This window comes from Cottoperca gobio, chromosome 8, assembly GCF_900634415.1.
Source record: "Cottoperca gobio chromosome 8, fCotGob3.1, whole genome shotgun sequence".
Lineage (NCBI taxonomy): Eukaryota > Metazoa > Chordata > Actinopteri > Perciformes > Bovichtidae > Cottoperca > Cottoperca gobio.
Genome location: NC_041362.1, coordinates 1,765,761 through 1,784,610, shown reverse-complemented (window position 1 = coordinate 1,784,610; position 18,850 = coordinate 1,765,761). Strand labels below are relative to the sequence as shown.

The window sequence follows — 18,850 nt, the reverse complement described above, 5'->3', positions numbered from 1 at the left end:
AGGCAATCCACCGGTTTCCTGCTGAGAGCCATGGCCTCAGATTTGGAGGTGCTGATCCTCATCCCAACCGCTGCACACTCGGCTGCAAACCGATCCAGTGACTGTTGAAGGTCACAGACCGATGATGCCATAAGGACCACATCATCTGCAAAGAGCAGCGATGAGATCCTCAGGTCATCGAACTGCAACCCCTCTCCTCCACGACTACGCCTCGATATCCTATCCATGAAAATCACGAACAGGATTGGTGATAAAGCGCAGCCCTGGCGGAGGCCAACATTCACGGGAAACAAGTCCGACTTACTGCCGAGTATCCGGACACAACTCTCGCTTTGGGCGTACAGGGATTGGATGGCCCTCAAAAGTGACCCCCTCACCCCATACTCCCGCAGCACCTCCCATAGTATCACCCGGGGGACCCGGTCATACGCCTTCTCCAGATCCACAAAACACATGTAGACCGGATGGGCGTACTCCCAGGCCCCCTCCAGGATCCTTGCAAGAGTAAAGAGTTGGTCTGTTGTTCCACGACCAGGACGGAATCCGCATTGTTCCTCTTCAATCAGAGGTTCGACTACCGGCCGAACTCTCCTTTCCAGTACTTTGGAGTAGACTTTACCAGGGAGGCTGAGAAGTGTGATACCCCTGTAGTTGGCACACACTCTCTGGTCCCCCTTTTTAAAGAGGGGAACCACCACCCCAGTCTGCCAACCCCTAGGCACTGTCCCAGACTTCTGTCAGTTGGAAGAATCCGTTTCAGAGAAAGAAACTTCTAGGTGTTTACGTTTTTTGTTTTTACTCATTTTAAAACTTTTTTTTTTTTATAAAAATAGCAGAATTAAAATAGTATAATTCTACAGTGTGTATAATTCTATAGTGTACGGGTGCACGGGTGTCAAGCTCAAGGCAATTATATCTGGCCCGTTGGTTTTGGTAATTAAATCAATGCATGGCACAACCGGGGAAATACATATTTGAGGAAGTATCTAAATGTGTGAGAAATGATAGTCAGTTTGTCCCGGGACAAACTGACGGGACTAACGACAGATGGAGAGTCTGCGATGTGTCGGAGTTGGGGGGTTCTGGAAGGAGTTTGCCCCCTCCGCCCCGGTGCTGGTTAGCAGCGTCGCCTCCTGCAGCCAAACGCTCCACATCAGTGTTAATGAAAGATTAATGTGCAGCAGACGGACACAGACCTCTGTGATTGGTCATTGATCTGTCACCAACTCAGTGGGAGCGACGAGGGAGGAGGAGGAACGACGAGGGAGGAGGAACAACGAAGAAAGAGGACATACGGCGAACGACAAGGGAGGAAGAGGAACGACGAGGGATGAGGATGGAGGAGGGAGGAGGACGCACGCAGAAGGAACGATGAGGCAGGAGGACGCACGCAGAAGGAACAACGAGGGAGGAGGATGCACGCAGAAGGAATGAAGAAGGAGGAGGACTTACGCCGAACGACGAGGGAAGAAGAGGAATGACAAGGGACGAGGAACGACGAGGGAGGAGGACGCACGCTGAACAACGAGGGAGGAGGAACGACGAGGGATAAGGAACGACGAGGGAGGAGAACGCATGCAGAAGGAACGAGGAGGGAGGACGACGCACGCCGAACGCCAAGGGAGGAGGACGCACGCAGAAGGAACGACGAGGGAAGACGATGCACGCCGAACGGCGAGGGATAAGAAACGACGAGGGAGGAGAACGCACGCAGAAGGAACGACGAGGGAGGAAGAGGAATGACTAGGGATGAGGAACGAGAAGGGAGGAGGACGCACGGCGAACGACAAGGGAGGGGGAACAATGAGGGAAGAGGACGCACGCAGAATGAACGACGAGGGAGGAGAAGGAACGCCGAACGACGAGGGATAAAGAACGACGAGGGAGGAGAACACACGCAGAAGGAACACAGAGGGAGGAAGACGCACACCGAATGACGAGGGATAAGGAACGACGAGGGATAAGGAACGACGAGGGAGGAGAACGCACGCAAAAAGAACGACGAGGGGGGAGGACGCACGGCGAACGACGAGGGGGGAGCACGCACGGCGAACGACGAGGGAGGAGGAGCAACGAGGGAGGAGAACGCACGCAGAAGGAACAACGAGGGAGGAGGACGCACACAGAAGGAACGACGAGAGAAGACGACGCACGCGGAACGACGAGGGATAAGGAACGACGAGGGAGGAGAATGCACGCAGAAGGAACGACGAGGGAGGAGGACGCACAGCAAACGACATGGGAGGAGGACGCACGCAGAAGGAACGACGAGGGAGGAGGATGCTCGGCGAATTAGAGAAAGTCGAGTGTGTACGTGTTTGGTTGAGCGAAAGAGAAACAGCTGTTCGCACGGCCATACTTGTGTTGCTTAGGAACCGACAATCTAAATTTAAATGTCTTATTTCCTTTACTGTGATACTATATCGGTAATCGTGACATCCCCAGTTTCATCTTTCTTTTTCAATTTCAATAATCATTTGGTCTGTAACAATTCAGAAAATACAGAGAAATGCTTGTCACAACTTCCCAGAATGCAATTTGCCGTCTTCAGATCAATTAATAGTTCACAATAATGTAAAACCTTTTCGTTACATATGGCGTCTTTAGTTTGGATCGAGTGCGTTGGTCTGTGTCTCACAAAACGTACAAGATCATTTGATTCTCTCCGTGTTGTGTCTCAGTTTCGATGGCCCGGTACCGGACCTATGGTCCATCAAGCGGCTGACCTTCCAGAGGGGAGACGTCCCGGTGGTCTTTGCTGTGGTGGACCACGGAGACATCTCCTTCTACACCTTCAAAGACTTCCAGCTGCCCACTGACGTTTACCCCTGAGATCTCACCGCTCTTTAACGTCACCGTCACACACGGGCCAACACGTATCCAGGACTTTTACATTCATCTGCATCTGTTGGGTCGGCTGGACGTCCAAAGATATCAATAAATCCAATCGTTTATGTTACAGATGAAAAAACTAATCCTGAAACTTGTATTTTGTGTGTTTGGCCAGTGATTTACAATGAGGCTGGTTTTACTGCCAAAGTTCTTTTTCTGTCCCTTTTTAGATATTACCTCTGAGCAGCGCCAAAGATGGACATTTATTCTTCTTCTTCATCAGTTTCCAGGCTTTGTTTACACATTGTTAACGTCCAAAATACACATTTAGGAGTTTAATGTCAGAAACCTTGTAATTGTGATATCTGTCAGTTACATGTTTGACCCTGTTCACCTGTAGTGTGTACAACATGTATGAATGTTACAATACATATCTTTAAAGGAGCTTTTCTCTAAAGGAGCTTTATCTCACACTCTTCAGCAGAAATCTCCACTTCAGTAGCACTTACATACACCAAACTTTCCACTTTCATTCTTCTCTATATTCTGAAGCTTTGTGCAGAGGGCTTTGTTCACATGTCACTCACAGCTCATGTTATACACGCTACACTCACTACATGCAGGAGATGCACTAAGTTCTGTGTGTTGACAGGATTTAGTGATTTATGGAGTGATACAAAGACAGATCCAGAATCTGTACAAACCTTTGACATGTGAACAACATGAAACACTTTGAACCTGCTTCATCCAGACTTCACTTTATATCTGGACATGTAGCAGATTACACACATTTAATGACATAATGCCTCATTTACATATTTAAACATCACATGTCAGAACACCTTTAACACAACATATAATTGTGTTAATGTGAGTCATGAAGTGGGGAAGTGTCAGCTGATATGTGTGAGCTGTTTATTTGAGCCTGTTCACCTTCATGCAGGAGTTCATTCGAGCTCGTCTTCACTGAACACATGAATACTTGCTGCAGTGTGTCGATGTGTTTCACAGAAGAAGTACTGCAGTATCTGGAAGGTGGAGCTCAATATTAAAGAGTGCAGAAGTTATTGGATGCAGATTGTCAGTCATTAAAATAAGAAGCAGCAGGTGGAGCCAGACACACACACACAGACTGACAGACAGTTCAACAGTCACTGCTCCTACTGTTGAAGCAGGTCAGTGAACGCACCTTGACCCCTCTGTGTTGATGCATCTGCTCCACCTGGATCCTCCTGCACACCAACACACAGACCAGAGAGCATGCTGGGAAACTACAGCAACACAAAGGTCCTTTAAATCCTTCAAACTGCACATTTCATGACTTTCATTTGTACGTTCTTTCATTTCCCCACTCGACAGACACAAAACATGTCTCCTTATTACTGTAGTGATAATATTGATCTGCAGTAATACAGTAGTTTCATATTCACAGCTGATCTATAAGACAACATCTGATCACCACGTGCTGCTACTTTGCTCAGTTATTGTCTCAGGTCAGCTTCACATTGTCTCCGTCAGCTTTGTTTGATACCCTGGAATGAAGACAAGAAGAAAAGACTTGATGTTTGTTTATTCATCATGTGAAGCTGCACTTTGTTCTCACATCAGTAAAGTTCAATGACTTCATGTACACGTTCACTTTGAGCACAATGTCAGCATGTGAAAGACAAGAATGAATCCTCTGCTGATGGATTATGATCAGGATAAGTACACTTCTATAAGCCCTCATAACAACAGCAACACATCAATGTGCTTCTAGACGTCTTTCTAACAGAACAAAGTGTCCAGGATGAAGCTGCTGCTTCCTCTCTGAACACATGCAGTGGAAGAGAAACAAGATAGAAATACATCAACACAAATATTCATCAAACATTGAGTGGACATGTTGATGCAGAGACAGCAACATGATGAGCAGTGAGAGCCTCCATGGCTCCACAGACAGAGGGAGCAGCTCCACCTAAACAAAGTCCCACATTACACAACCACTGATGACGTCAAGCACCGCCCACAATGTTTGAGTGACAGCTGAACAAACGCCACAACAATCAGCCGTCGGCACAAACACGGAGACGAAATACGTTTCAGAGTTTAAACACAGAGCTGAAGCCGCTTCCCTTAAATCACACGTTCACATTCATTTTAAAGGAAGAAGTCTTTTTAGTCTTAACATGTTTAATACAAACCCCACCCAGGATGAGGGTCATGTTCAACTTCACTGTTAACATTACAAGAACATTGTGTTCAAAGTAAATGTGATCTGTGATCAACATTCACAGGAAACTATCTGCTCACACTTCATCCTGGTGTCACACAAACCTCCTGCACTTATATTGTGATTATTATTCAGGTTCATTGTACAGCTGATCATCTGGAATATAATATGAAACATAGAACATGTCACTTAGTCCGGGGGGGGTTAGTTTACTCACTGAGAGAAAAAGACTCCCTGAAGGAGAACCAGAGATTTACTTCTGTCTACTTGAGTTTACAGAACTCAGCAGTGGATCCATAAGAATATAAACCAACTCCAGCGTAGAGCGGCTGAGAGAATGTGTGGTGGACTCTGTGCAGGAGAGTCATGGTGTCAGAGACGCTGTAGAAGGACAGAACACCTGCTCTGTGATCCAGGTACACTCCGAGTCTGGAGGACGCAGGAGCTAAGAAGTGAGTTTTGACTTTGTTGTAACAAAATCTATAACTGTTATTTTTACAATCTAATATCCTCATGTCATCGTCACAATCTAACGCCCAGGATTTATCATTGTCTCCAAATAAACATTCAAGCCCCCCCCCTGCTCTGCTGATGTTCTTGTATGCGACTGCTACACGAACTCCCCCGCTCCACTCCACCTCCCAGTAACTACGTCCAGTCAGACTCTCTCTACTCAGCACCTGATCCCAGAAAGTGAATCTGTCTGTGTGACGAGAATAAGACTGATGTTGTCTCATTACTGTCACTTTTCTGCCCCCCTCAGATAATAACAGCCGTCTGTAATGCTGTGTTTGGATCCAGTGTGATGTCATGTGAATACTTTAAGAATCCAGCTCTGGTCTCGGGCTCTGCTGACAGTGAAACATCCACTTCAGTCCCAGTCTGTGAGATGTTTGTCCACTTCTCTCTCAGAACGTCCTGGAGTTCATCTGTGACTTGTGACACAGCCGCTGTCACTTCCTCAAAGTATGTGAGAGGGATGTTGATGCTGGAGGAGAGTGTAGACTCACTGAGTGGGGACAGTGAGGGGTAGTTGTGTAGAAACTGGGTGTGGTCCTCTGTGTGTGCGAGCTGCTTCAGATCAGCGTCTTTCCTCTTCAGCTCAGTGATCTCCTGCTCCAGCTTCTCCTGAAGCTCTTTGACTCGACTCACTTCACTTTCCTGCTGCGATCTGAGCTGCTGCTTCACATCAGAGCTTCTTTTCTGCATGAGACGGATCAGCTGAGTGAACATCTTCTCACTGTCCTCCACTGCTCTGTCAGCAGAGCGATTGATGACCTCCACCTTCTGCTGAAGCAGCTTCACATCTTTCTCTCCGTCCTGGATTCTCTGCTGGATGTTTAGTCGACTCCCCTCGAGCTCTCTCTGCCTCTCAGTCCTTTCTGCTGCAGCTGAGACTGTGTCGTGGCCTTTATGTTCGTCCACAGAGCAGAGATAACAGATACACTGCTGATCAGTACGGCAGAACATCTTCATCACCTCATCGTGACGAGAGCACATGTTCTCCTGGAGCTTCTGGGAGGGCTCCACCAGCTTGTGTTTCTTTAATGGAGGCGCATCATAATGAGTCTGGAGGTGTTTCTCACAGTAAGAGGCCACACACTGCACACAGGACTTGAAGGCTTTCCGTTTTCTCCCAGTGCAGACATCACATCCCACATCTTCAGGTCCAGCATAGAAGTGATCAGCAGGAGCAGCTTGGAGTCCAGTCTTCTTCAGCTCCTCCACTACAGCTGCTAACATGGTGTTCTTCACCAGGACAGGCCTCGGTGTGAAGGTCTGCCTGCACTGAGGGCAGCTGTGGCTTCTCTTCTCGTCCTCTCCATCCCAGTGGGTTTTAATACAGTTCTTGCAGTAGCTGTGTCCACAGGGAGTCGTCACCGGATCCTTCAGTAGATCCAGACAGATGGAACAAGAGATGGTTTCCCGGTCCACCTGGACTCCTTTCTGCGCCATTTCTCCTTCACTGCCAGCGACTGTGTGAGTCTCACTTCCTGAGGAGTGAAACTAGTTTGAGTTGTGATACAAGCTCCTCCACATTCCAGGAAGAGGAGGGAACAAGGAAGTGTATGAGCGGGGGGGGAACCTTTGACTCTAACATGTCAACAAAGTAAAACACATTTTAATTAAATGTATGGACATTAGCTCAACGATTGTCTTCATGTCATCAGCTGGGGAAGTTTCAGGGTGATATCTGTTCATTAGTTTGACTTTATTGACCTGTAGTGTCTTGTCTTAAAGAAATGAAGTCATTTAGAGCATAAAGTGTCAGTTTTAGGGATAATGTGCTTTTATATTTAAAGAGACACTTTACATTAAAGAATCCTTACAATTCAAAATGTTAACCTGGGAAACAAACTGTTTTATTTTTCTTATTTTTAAGGGGTCAAATGTCGTGTAAGTATTTACTGCTTGTATCTGAATTCATTGTGTCTTCATCCACACAGTTATAATTGATCTAATGTATTCTATTTGAGAGTTCATAATCTATAAATTATCAAACAAATGTATTCTTTATTTAAAGTTGACTAACTTGTTGTGGAGCTTTTTTATCGACATCTTTATTCGACGCTCTGCTGATAAATAGAGCTGCAACAAATAGTCCACAGTGAAATAATTGGCAACTATTGTGATAATCGAGAAACCATTTCAGTAAATTTCATGCAGAAATGGCAGAAAATGATGTTTTCATCCTCAAATATGGAGATTTAATTTGTATTTCATATTAAAGTGAATATCTTTGGGTTTTGGACGGACAAAACAAGACATTAGGAGAAACTGGGATGGACGTTTTATAGAACAAACGATTAATGTAGAAAAGAATCGTCAGAGTAATAAAGCGGGCCTCTACGAGTTAAGATGCATCAGTCAACACACTACTCACAAGATTAAGAGTGAACTTAGATGCAGAAATATAACATTTGCAAAGAGAATAAAAGTGAATTCTGCAGCTTTTTATCTCGTCACACGATCTTCCCCTGCAGATAAAGTTTATAAATTGTGATTATATTTACTTTTGTCTGCAGTCACAATAAAGAACATGTGTTCCGGTTCTGGTTATTTAACATACTGAAATGTGCAGCTCAGATATTGCTGTTTACTTCTTTCTTTATATTTTCTAATTAACAACCTTTCATCTTGACCACAAGTGTTTGAGAACAGCGTGCACCCTGAAACCCTTGATGGGACTAATATGTTGACTTTTCTCTTCAGCTGCAGGTCAACAATAGAAGTGCACGCATGACTTACGTATATGTAGCTTTGACAATGCAGGTAATTCGATCATTCATGTCTCTTAGCCGTATTGTTCTGCTCTTCATGCGTCACGCGTGGCAGCTTAAAAGCGTTTGTCCACATTGGGATGAAGGCAAACAGCCATGTCAGCTCTGAGGACTCTCGCTTTTCTAGCTTTAATTAGTGAGTTATTAAAGTCAACTTTAGTTTAGATTTACTAATGTTAGAAGATATTTTCCTCGTCTTTAAAAGCTTTTCTTTGTGTCCTTCCCTGCAGGTGTTTCCAGCAGTAAGACTTCAGACTGCTCATACGTTTCTCTTCTGACGCACTTGAACCTGACGGAAACAAACGATGTTCTGGAGATCATGCGACCCGTGAAGAACTGGACCACGCCGACCCTCGTTCAGGTGGACATGGTGTTGTTTGGCATTTTAAAAGTGGTGAGTGTCTTTATAGTGCATACATTAAATATCTGTGTTTTTAAAGGGACACCAAACATATATTATTTTGCACTTTACCCATTCTGGGTTGTATCAACAGCTGGTTTTGTTGTTTTGCAATGGTGGAATGTACATTTACTCAAGTATTGTACTTGTAAAGCATAAAAACTCAGAACTCAAAGTAACTGATACTGTGGAGACCATGTCCAAAATACACCACAATATACTGGTATTGACAATAACCGTGATAATACAAACATGTTATATTGATATCATGCAGATTCAATAGTTTCACCTCTATTTTAATCAAAAGTCTGAGAGACAGATGTCTTAAAACCTGGGAAAGTGACACAAAACGGTCTGTGTGTAGATGTGTGAGAACATATGTGCGTTTAACTCTTCCAAGTAAAAGTGATGTTCTTGTTGTACATGCACATGAATGCTGAACCACAGTGTTGCTGATTGTCTGCAGGATGAGAAGTCTCAAACTGTCACGAGTCACATCGGGCTCCAAATGGTGAGTTCAGCTGCCAAATAATGACATTTGCATTTCCAACCATCGGTAACAACAACGGGCCTCGTGCAGCAATATCTTCTTAAATCACATTTTCTGTTAAGAGAAAAATAAGAGACGTCAACTCCAGATGCACCAAACTGGATTTCCATGCAAATCTGCTCTTACCCAGGTGTGCTGAAAGATCTTGAATTGTTTATTAGCAAAGGTGCAAATACTCTGGCACGTGCCAAGAATCAGAGAAATGCAGCCAAAACAATGTTGTGAGAAGAACTTCAGCGGTGACATTCAGGGACTGTTAAATACACTTAAGTTTAAAAGCATGTAAGAGCAGTGTGTGAGACGTTCAGAAGCTGAACACACACAAGGGGTTTTATATTCTCAAAATAATAACAAATCGTGGATACGAACAGAAATAAGAGGAAACTTTGTTCTTATGTCGCTCCCTGCATGAGGCCCGTTGATTGTCAAGTCTGTTTCGATCTCACACACTCATCAACCTGTGTCATAAAATGTTTGAAAACCCAGCGTTTTGTTTTCCCAGCGCTGGACAAATGAATTTCTAACTTGGAATCCATCAGATTTTTGTGGGATAAATGTGCTGAGCATTCCTCGATCGAGACTGTGGATCCCAGACGTAGAAATCATAGAGGAGTATGTACTTATTCATCACAGAGCTGCAGTTTGTGGACCTTATCTTTCATACATTTTAATAAACTAAACCACATTAAACTGATCTTTTACATTTGACAAATGTTAAATCCAGTAAGAAAATGTAAATAACAATTAAAGGTTTCCTGTGGCGTCTTCTTGTAAACAAACATGATTGTGTTCTTTATAAAGTGTAAATAAGTTTGATTTTCTGTCTGGTTTAACTGGAAATCTTGTTTTATAATATACATGGCTTACAATGCATGAATGACTTAAATTCATGTGCATTTATAGCATACCTTTCCTGGTAGAACAAAACTTCTGTAGAGGAACATGTTCATTTTAATTTAATTAAATATTAAATATTTTTAATAATAATTTTCTTTGTAGAACAAAACTCCTAAGATACACTTTTATTTATATTGTTGCAGCAATATAAAATACATTTTAAAAAGTGATATGTTTTGTTGAGTTGTGTACTTACATTATTCCAAATGTTTTCAACAATTTTCAAATCTGTAATTTTAATCAAGATAACAGTTTAATTTGGTCTCCTGTCATAACGTCGTCTGCCCTTTTGAAAATGCGTCATAAATTGACTCTTTATCCAGTTTTAAGCCACATTTTTACGATAAACGTTTTAGATCTTGGTAGTTTTTAACTAAAGATATTAACTGAACGTAGAATTTTAGATATCGGACGTGTGGATCTTATGTTATCATAGCATACTGAGCATACTTCAGCAGCAGCCGAACATCATTGGAGAAACGCTGATTTCTAACGTGAAACTGCTTGATTCAGTGTTTTACAGATTTAACTCACCTGGGTCTGTTTGTTTTGGAGAAAATAAGTCATTTGAAGATAATTCGGCTTTCGGTAAAAACCTCATGGACCTATAGATTTGACGTTATCAGAGAAACAAGAGCAAACGTTAGCGGCAACTCGGCTCGCATCCTCTGGGGCATCCATTGTCCCCGGAACATCTTTGGAGAAATGCTTGTTTCTTAACGTAAAGCTGCTTTATTCAGTGTTTTACCGAGTTTACTTACCTGATTTGTATGTCTTTGCGAAAAGGAGACCTTTGCAGATAATTCGGCTGTTGGTAAAATCCTCCTGAACGTATAGATTTGACGTTATCAGAGAAACAAGAACAAACGTTAGCTGTAACTCGGCTTACATCCTCTCTGGGACATCCCTTGTCCCCCGAGCAGCATTTAGGAAACTCTGAACCATGATCCCACGCTGCTTCACAACATCACCAAACTCCGTCTTCTGTTATTGTTTTGATTGAGAGATCAACAATATACACTTACATAACATTGGTGATAGCTGCTGTGGTTTGTCTAGCTCTTTATATGGATGACACCTCTGTGCTTTGACCTGTTTTTAATGAAGGTCAAGGGAAATCTATGAAAGCAGAATGTCCTCTTTACTTTTTCAGTTCCTCTGACACTGGGAGCATCTCCAGGAGTCCAGTTGTCAGTTTGTCTCCCAACGGTTTGGTGAAGGCAAACGCACGTCAGCGGCTGACCTCCACCTGTCTGCTGAATGTCTCCATGTTCCCCTTTGACACCCAAAATTGTGAGATCACTTTTTCCTCCATGAACTCAGACGGTAAGGGGAGACAGCAGGTGAATAGGGTAAACAATGTGAACTAATAGATATCACTATGAAACTCCTCCAGTTAATTACTTTTATTAGGTCAATTAATATTTGTATTGACAAGTTTTCTGAAATGTTATGTTTAAATATGCAAATGAGACACCTTATTAAATATGTGCTGATTTCAAAATGTTCAAAAGGTTCAAATTGTTCATGTATTTATTTAATATTCTTTTCTCCACACAGCGTACACCATACAACTAGGGACAGTCCACAGTGAAGCACTCCTTAATAACATCTCTGAGCTGTCCATGGTTACAAAGGGAGAATGGGAACTGGAAAACATGGATATTAAGTATGTTAATGGAATCAAAGTTGGAGGAAGTCAAAGCAAACTTTTATACACGGTAGGAACATGTTTGTAATGACATTTGACAACAGTGTGTGTTTGACTCTATTTAGTTTCTTTTTAATCGGAGCTTCAGAGTGAAACATACAAGTGTACAATAAAAAGATGTGTTTTAGGTACAGGTATAAAGAAGATCTGAGTCTAAAAGTCCTGTTAACGAAGGACTCGGTCCTTTAAGAATTTGAATGATCTTCGACATGTTTACAGTCCTACGATTCAAACACACAGCATGAGCCGTTTCATGGTCCTTCACATTGAGAAACACTCATTGTAATATCAATTAATTCAAAAATGATATGTTTGTTTGTTTTTCAGATCAGAATCTCCAGGAAGCCGATGCTTTATGTGATCAATTTAATCGTGCCCCTGTTCTATTTTCTGGTCCTGGATTTGGGCTCCTTTTTCATCAGTGAGGCCAGAGGAGAAAAGCTGAGCTTCAAAGTGACCATCCTCCTGTCCATCTCCGTCCTACTGCTGATTCTTAAGGACATTTTGCCCTCCACTGAAGACAACCTGCCATTAATCGGTGAGCTGCCTACGCACACCACAGATCTTTAACTCCCCGTTTACAGAAGCTTTGTCGCTACTTTTCAAGCCTTTTGAGATAAAAGAATACCTTAAATTCTGTACATCTTTTGGGGAAAATATGAAAAAAAGCATCCTGTAGAGCACTTGCATCAAACTTCCTTATATGTGATAGTTTGTTTTACTTTTTGTTGCCACAGACTGTACACCTATTGTATTATGTTCCTCTTTTAAAACACTATCCGGCACCAACATGGATGACTTTAAATGCAGCCGTGTGAAAGATTAAAGGAGGACGGAGATCCCCTGAGGCTGTTTTAGAAGATGAGAGGAGAAAGGTTGAGGGATTTTATTTTTATCTTCCAGCAGGGTTTTTATGACATTGTCATTCAGAGATGCTGACAAAATTCCTTTTAAAGCACTAAATGCTGTTGCATTCTTTATGTCATGCCCCGTGCAAATTTGAATCCGGCCGGCATATTAATTTAGTTTCTCAAGTGCAGCTGGTTGTAGCTGAAGAAGAATCCATGAACTTGCATCAGGTGACTGGAAACAGGCCAATCCGTGTCTGATGCCCCATAAAAACATCTGCATGTGACTGTATTTGTATTTTTTTGCATTGTATGTGCAGATGATTGCATGCCAGAAGTGTAGGCTCTCTGTGCCCCCCCCCCCGCAAAAAAACAAATCACTCTGACAAGAAACGTGGCTTTACCTTTGGTTTTTTTTGTAGCCACCTACTGTGTAACGATCTTCGCCATGGTGGGGCTGAGCGTGCTGGAGGCCATGCTGGTGAGCTACCTGTACGACCTTGATGGTTGCTGTTGTAATACGGCTCAAAGCCCCGTTGATGAAGTGGATATTCAGCTGGAAGTCGACTTTCACAAAGGTAAGGTCTCAGCCAACTCAATAAACTTCTGTTATTTCTGTAAAGATACAAAAATAAAATCATTCGCACTTTGTTAATTTTATTTTTCCTTACGAGGACAGACGGTGTCGTACAGATGCACCTGAGGCAAATCTGTGATATTTGACTATATAAATTAAATTGACTTGACTTACTTTACTTTAAGTTTAACCTAAACACTTTTTCATTGGATAAAACAGTCCGAATTTTGTAACTGTAAAGTCAAAATCTTATCAAAGAAGTAAACAAGACTACGAATGGACGCATTTCAGTCTGTACCTGAAAAGTTCTCTGCTATTTATCTTCAGAGTTTAAGGGAATAAAGTCAGGTTTAAAACTCTTGTTTCATTTTTACAGAGGACATTTTGGATATCTCTTTTTATAACGCAATTAGTCATAAAAAAAACAATCTTTCCCATGTTTTTAGGAATAAAATGTGATTTAAAAAATGGTTTATAAACTGGGAAGATCTTTTAAAACCCATTCTTTGAACAATCCTTGAAGAATCCGTCATGTCTGAGCGTGTACAAACATAAAGACACTGAACACAACTTCGTGTTTCCCTCTTTAGCACACTGCTCATTCTGCTGAATTAACTTTCCCACTCAGAGCCTCCTGCAGCTGAAGAGACGCCTGAGAAGAGTTCCCGTCCTCTGGATCGGCCCAGTGACGGCGACCTGCTCAAACTAATCCTGCAGGAAGTGAAGGCAGCTCAACAGGAAGTGAAAAGACAAGACAAAGACCAGAGGGAGCCTGGACGCTACAGGAGGCTGGCCAACATCATAGACCGCGTGTTCTTTACCGTCTACTTTTTAACTATTACTATTTTTATGACATGCATGAATACCTTTTGGGTTTCAAAATATATGAATAAATAAAGTAATTCATTTTATAAATCCGAATATAATGGGGTTTTAAATCATTTAATATGATTGTTTATTTAATCATTATACTACTTTTTCTTTCTTTTTTAAAAGTAGTTTTTGTGTAGTTAACTACTGAAAATACAAACTAATTTGGGCCACAAAAGGAAAGAAATAATTCTTTATTTTAAGATACATTTTACTGTAATTGAACCCTTTTCTATTAATATAATAATATATAATATATATATTAAATATTGTTTTATTTATGTTTGTCATGTGAACAAGTGGGAACTTTTTTTTTTTTTTAAACATTTTTTTGCTGGCAATTGATATTTTATATTATATTTGGTTATAATTTCATATCAAATTGACAATTTAAGTAGTACCTCATTTTTCTAAGTAGCTTTAGTTGGCCAAACTAGATTTCAGCTGTATTTGTATAAACTGTTGCGTAGTTTATTTTATAACAAAACATCATATTTTATAATAATAATAATAAACTTTATTTATACTGCACCTTTTATAAGATAACATGTAGCTCAATGTGATTTACAAGAGAATTAAATCAATAACTCAGGTGTTTGAAACCAATATAAATACCATCAAACAAGTATGAAAAATGTAAAATAGTTTTGAAATAATAATGATGTAATGAACTGTAATCTTAGCTTTTTCTTAAAAATATCAACTGAAGTTGCATGTCTTATTTGTGATGGGAGTTTTATACATCTTATAAACTCTTCATGTGTTTTGTGTGTAAATCATTATTAAAAATGTACTAAAGCAGATAATGTAGTGTAATCTATATGTAGTAGAAGTAGCAAGTGGTATGAAAAGAAAATACTCAAGTAAAGTACAATTAGTTATTATAATAACAAAGTAAACCACCACACAATGATATTTAAAGCTGTTCTGAGACTGAACTAAAACCACTTTTCATAACATTGTAAAGGAATTCGACATGTGCATGTGTCATGTGACAGGGGTTGGTCGTTTTGAAAACCTTGGCTGCACGGAGGGGCGGGTTTGTTGTTTTAACCAAATTATAGTCATATAATGTTAATTGGCGTTGGATTAATTATGCTAAAATTAGTCAGAAGTGTATAAATAACTGTTTTAATAAACAAAACATGCTCCTGCAATCTCATATGAAATGGACCTCGTGATTTGTTTTTCCGCCCCAACAGCTGACCGAGCAAACCAACTAACACGCGCATCAAGCTAAATATAATGATGACGGAAATAACTAAATGTTACCTTCACAATAAAAGCTTCATTATAATCCAATACTAGCATGAGTGTAACAAATACAATATTGCCAAGGAGACAAGTAAGAACATCATGTATAGCAACACACATATAGGTTATGATAGCAACATGTCAGTCAGGTTTTAATAAACCAGATAAAGTCCAGGAATACCAACCAGGCTGACGGATATGTACAATAATAATAATAATAATAATAATAACAATACACATTAAAGTAATACAATCAAACAATAAAAATCAATACAGAATATCTTATTATCATCATAATTATCATTATTATTTTCTTTTTAGTAAATTAATAAATAATTTACAAATCAAATAATGTATCAGTTGTTATCAGTTGTAATAAATACTGACTGATATGTACAATAATAATAATAATAATAATAATAATAATAATAATAATAATAATAATAATAATAATAATAATAATGATAATGATAACACAATATACAAACATTTACAAAAATAAGTTGATATAATAACAATAATAAAATAATAATAGAAGGTTTTACTTTGAAAGCCAGTACCGGAAGTTTGAGATGGAGTGTGCTGTCTGATGATGCGGGAGCAGATCAGCTGGTCTGTTAGTAGTTTAGTTTACTGCTTCAGTTAGCTTGCTAAGCGCATTGTTACGTGTTTTTCTCCAAACTTTCTGTCCCCCCGAACTATCAAACAACGCAACGGCTCATGTTAGCTCGGAGGCTAAACATTCAGCTAGCTAGTGATCCACCTGACAGCTTGGAGCACCCTGCTAGCCTTTCAAGATTAGCAAAATACACTGGAAAGAAGTAAGGTGAGAAGTGTTTACTTTTGTTTTTATTAATGACACACTAGCTAATAATCTCTTACTTGTATAAGGGTATTTTATAAAACGTAACAATACATTATCCATATGTATTTTTGTGTAATAGCTAACGTTATTTTAACATACGCTGCTAGCTGGTTTGCTAGCAAGAAAATGTTAGCTGAGTAGATCAATACTGACTTAAAAGCAAGTTTATTGAAACTTGTGCAAGTTGCCATTCACTCTGTAAATAAATTAAATAAAACACTGTTCTTAATCAAATGGGCTGTTTTCTTTGTCGCTTCCACAATCCGTGTCCCCAACTACACAGTAGTGCTCGGTAGACATTTAGTCATTGCATTATAAACATGTGCTGCTTTGTGAATCATATGTTTGCCGAATTGAAAAGTGGTCCGTAAAGTTTAAGAAATGTCTTGACTGATGTTCAATACATGCGCATTTTATTGCCAACGTTAAAATGAATACTTAATTGCAATATATGCGATTGGAGTTCTTTTTTTCATGCAAGATCAAACTGAATAACCATTTATTGTCTTTCTTTCTTACATTTTCAATATTTAGCATTATCATAGACCTTGTACAACCGGTGTTGGTAAGACTTTAAATTATGGTGATGCCAATAAGGTAACTTTGCTGTTGTTTTTCCTTCAGGTGAGGACCAGTGTCATCCACCATGGCAGGAGGAATTACAGAGAGTGGGGAGCCCTACTCCCCATTTGTGAGTACACTCCAGTATGCTGGGTTAATTCCTCTTCTTCTGAATTAAAATGTGTATTATTTAAGGTCAGACATACACATTTCACTGCCTTGTAGATGTTAATAGATGCACCTGAGGGTGGCAGTTACACTTTTGCATATTACAGTTAACACTTAGAGCTCTGAGTAATATCTTTGTGAGTATTAATGGTGCATATGAAAGTGCAGTGAAACATAAAGAGGAAGCTAAGTTGCTTACACATCCTTCTTCTTATACACACCAGACTTCTTTATGGTTTGGACTCTGGTTTTTTGACGACTCATTTAGGTTCCTCACTGCTTATGTCAGCAGGATTTCGCCACAAAGATTAAGTTCAGCTGGTCAGATGTTTTTCCCAGGAAGCTGATTAAAAAATCATTAAAGCACTCTTCTACCAGAAAAGGTATAAGTGCTGCTGGAAGTCAATGGTTGAATGATATAAATCTTTATCAACCAAGGTACTGAGGAATTCCTCACACTGCAGCGCCTGAGAGTTTACTTTTAAGCAAAACTATATTAAGTAAAATGCAAGAGAATAGTTGGAACAAAGATATCGCAGAAAAGACAAATCAATAGAACTGGGGAGTGTTTCTATTTAACACGCAGTGTAACCACAAGAACATATCAGCACATGCTTTACTCCAAAACATGAATATACCCTTTTTATTAAACATTTTATGGACTCTTTGTATTGGACTCACAATATTCAAGCAGTGCGTCAAGATTGAAACCCAAAGTGAATATTACAAGTCCAATAATGGCATCATTTTCATGACAAAGAGAGGAGGGCATGATGCTGTGAGCCATTTGATTTAAGATACAGAAAATGAGAAGCTGAATGCCTGCAGCCATGTTCCACTTGTCTTTATCCCTCTCCTCCCACTCGTGTCTTCTCCAGGTGGGGCTGATCTACATGTTCAATCTGATCGTGGGAACAGGAGCTCTGACGATGCCCAGAGCCTTCGCTACAGCTGGTTGGGTGGTTAGCATATCACTCATCTCCTTTTTGGGATTTATGAGGTAAGTTTTACACTTCCAACACCTGTCGTTGTCAGAGAATTATCAGCTGAATGTGCAGCTTTATAATAATAATAATAATGAATTTAATTTATATAGCACACTTTAAAATATAGTTAAATCTCAAGGAAACAATCACATTACAAAGTTGTTTTCACTGATCAGCATTTTACACACGTTTCCAACATATTATGACGATGGAACATTTTCTACACTTGATAATCACGCTTCATTTGTCCGTCAGTGTCGTTACAAGCCGCTCGTTAACTCTTCTTGTCTTCGTCCTCCCGTCTGCAGCTACATGACCACCACGTTCGTGATCGAGGCGATGGCGTCCACCAACGCTCAGCTGCGCTGGAAGAGGAGAGAGCAGGAAGAGGTGAGACAAACTCATCTTTATATCTTTAATAGGAGGTTGGCTGGGACGTTTCTCTACTTACTGTGTCGAGAATAAAGTAATATTAAAGAAGTAAATGATCCTCTTTGTCAGTTTGTCTAATGAGACATGAAGTCAAACACTATTTACATCCTGCAGGCAAACAAGTGGAACTAATGCAGCGCAGGGTGAATGTGCTGACAGGGCTTCTTGTGACATGTGGAAGCAGCTACTGACAAACTGAAATTGGAGGTTTATCTCCGTCACTCAAATACTAATTGTGTTGAAATCAAACGTAGAAGCCATGAAACATCTAACGGTTATAACTGCTTGACAGTTAATGATTTTAAAAAAGAAAAATTGATTCCTAAACATAGTACAAATGCTATGGTACAAATTCTGGATGATTTGTGAGCGTGTGCACTCGCCACAGGACGAGGACGTTTCTCTG

At 40.5% G+C, this 18,850-nt stretch overlaps 3 protein-coding genes and 1 long non-coding RNA gene across 4 annotated transcripts in view; 3 read left to right on the top strand and 1 right to left on the bottom strand.

Annotated features, from left to right (window-relative positions):
• Nucleotides 1-2,186: 2,186 nt before the first annotated feature.
• On the top strand, nucleotides 2,187-3,050 carry LOC115011714 (uncharacterized). The gene is made up of 2 exons (XR_003832606.1): nucleotides 2,187-2,310; nucleotides 2,682-3,050. It is a non-coding gene; the product is annotated as an uncharacterized LOC115011714 (long non-coding RNA).
• A 2,167-nt stretch (nucleotides 3,051-5,217) lies between these two features.
• On the bottom strand, nucleotides 5,218-7,000 carry LOC115011711 (tripartite motif-containing protein 16-like). The gene is given in 2 exon segments (XM_029436925.1): nucleotides 5,218-5,826; nucleotides 5,828-7,000. Coding segments are annotated over 2 exon segments (1,692 nt in total). The 3' UTR covers nucleotides 5,218-5,307.
• A 1,421-nt stretch (nucleotides 7,001-8,421) lies between these two features.
• On the top strand, nucleotides 8,422-15,401 carry LOC115011733 (5-hydroxytryptamine receptor 3A). The gene is made up of 10 exons (XM_029436948.1): nucleotides 8,422-8,459; nucleotides 8,551-8,719; nucleotides 9,192-9,236; nucleotides 9,778-9,887; nucleotides 11,326-11,498; nucleotides 11,733-11,893; nucleotides 12,211-12,421; nucleotides 13,154-13,309; nucleotides 13,937-14,181; nucleotides 15,381-15,401. Exons 1-10 carry the CDS (start codon nucleotides 8,422-8,424, stop codon nucleotides 15,399-15,401), a joined length of 1,329 nt encoding a protein of 442 aa, XP_029292808.1.
• A 610-nt stretch (nucleotides 15,402-16,011) lies between these two features.
• Nucleotides 16,012-18,850, top strand: part of tmem104 (transmembrane protein 104) — a 77,046-nt gene continuing 74,207 nt past the window's right edge. The window contains 4 exon segments of the mRNA XM_029437500.1: nucleotides 16,012-16,258; nucleotides 16,922-16,988; nucleotides 17,905-18,026; nucleotides 18,321-18,402. Coding sequence (XP_029293360.1) covers nucleotides 16,944-16,988; nucleotides 17,905-18,026; nucleotides 18,321-18,402 — 249 coding nt within the window. The 5' untranslated portion in view covers nucleotides 16,012-16,258; nucleotides 16,922-16,943.

Bases quoted from the DNA above. Each gene is read 5' to 3' on its own strand.
- LOC115011733 (XM_029436948.1), top strand. From the start codon at position 8,422: ATGTCAGCTCTGAGGACTCTCGCTTTTCTAGCTTTAAT. The intron at 8,460-8,550 runs TAGTGAGTTATT...TGTGTCCTTCCC, and splicing joins CTCGCTTTTCTAGCTTTAAT to TGCAGGTGTTTCCAGCAGTA. The intron at 12,422-13,153 runs GTGAGCTGCCTA...TTTTTTTTGTAG, and splicing joins AGACAACCTGCCATTAATCG to CCACCTACTGTGTAACGATC.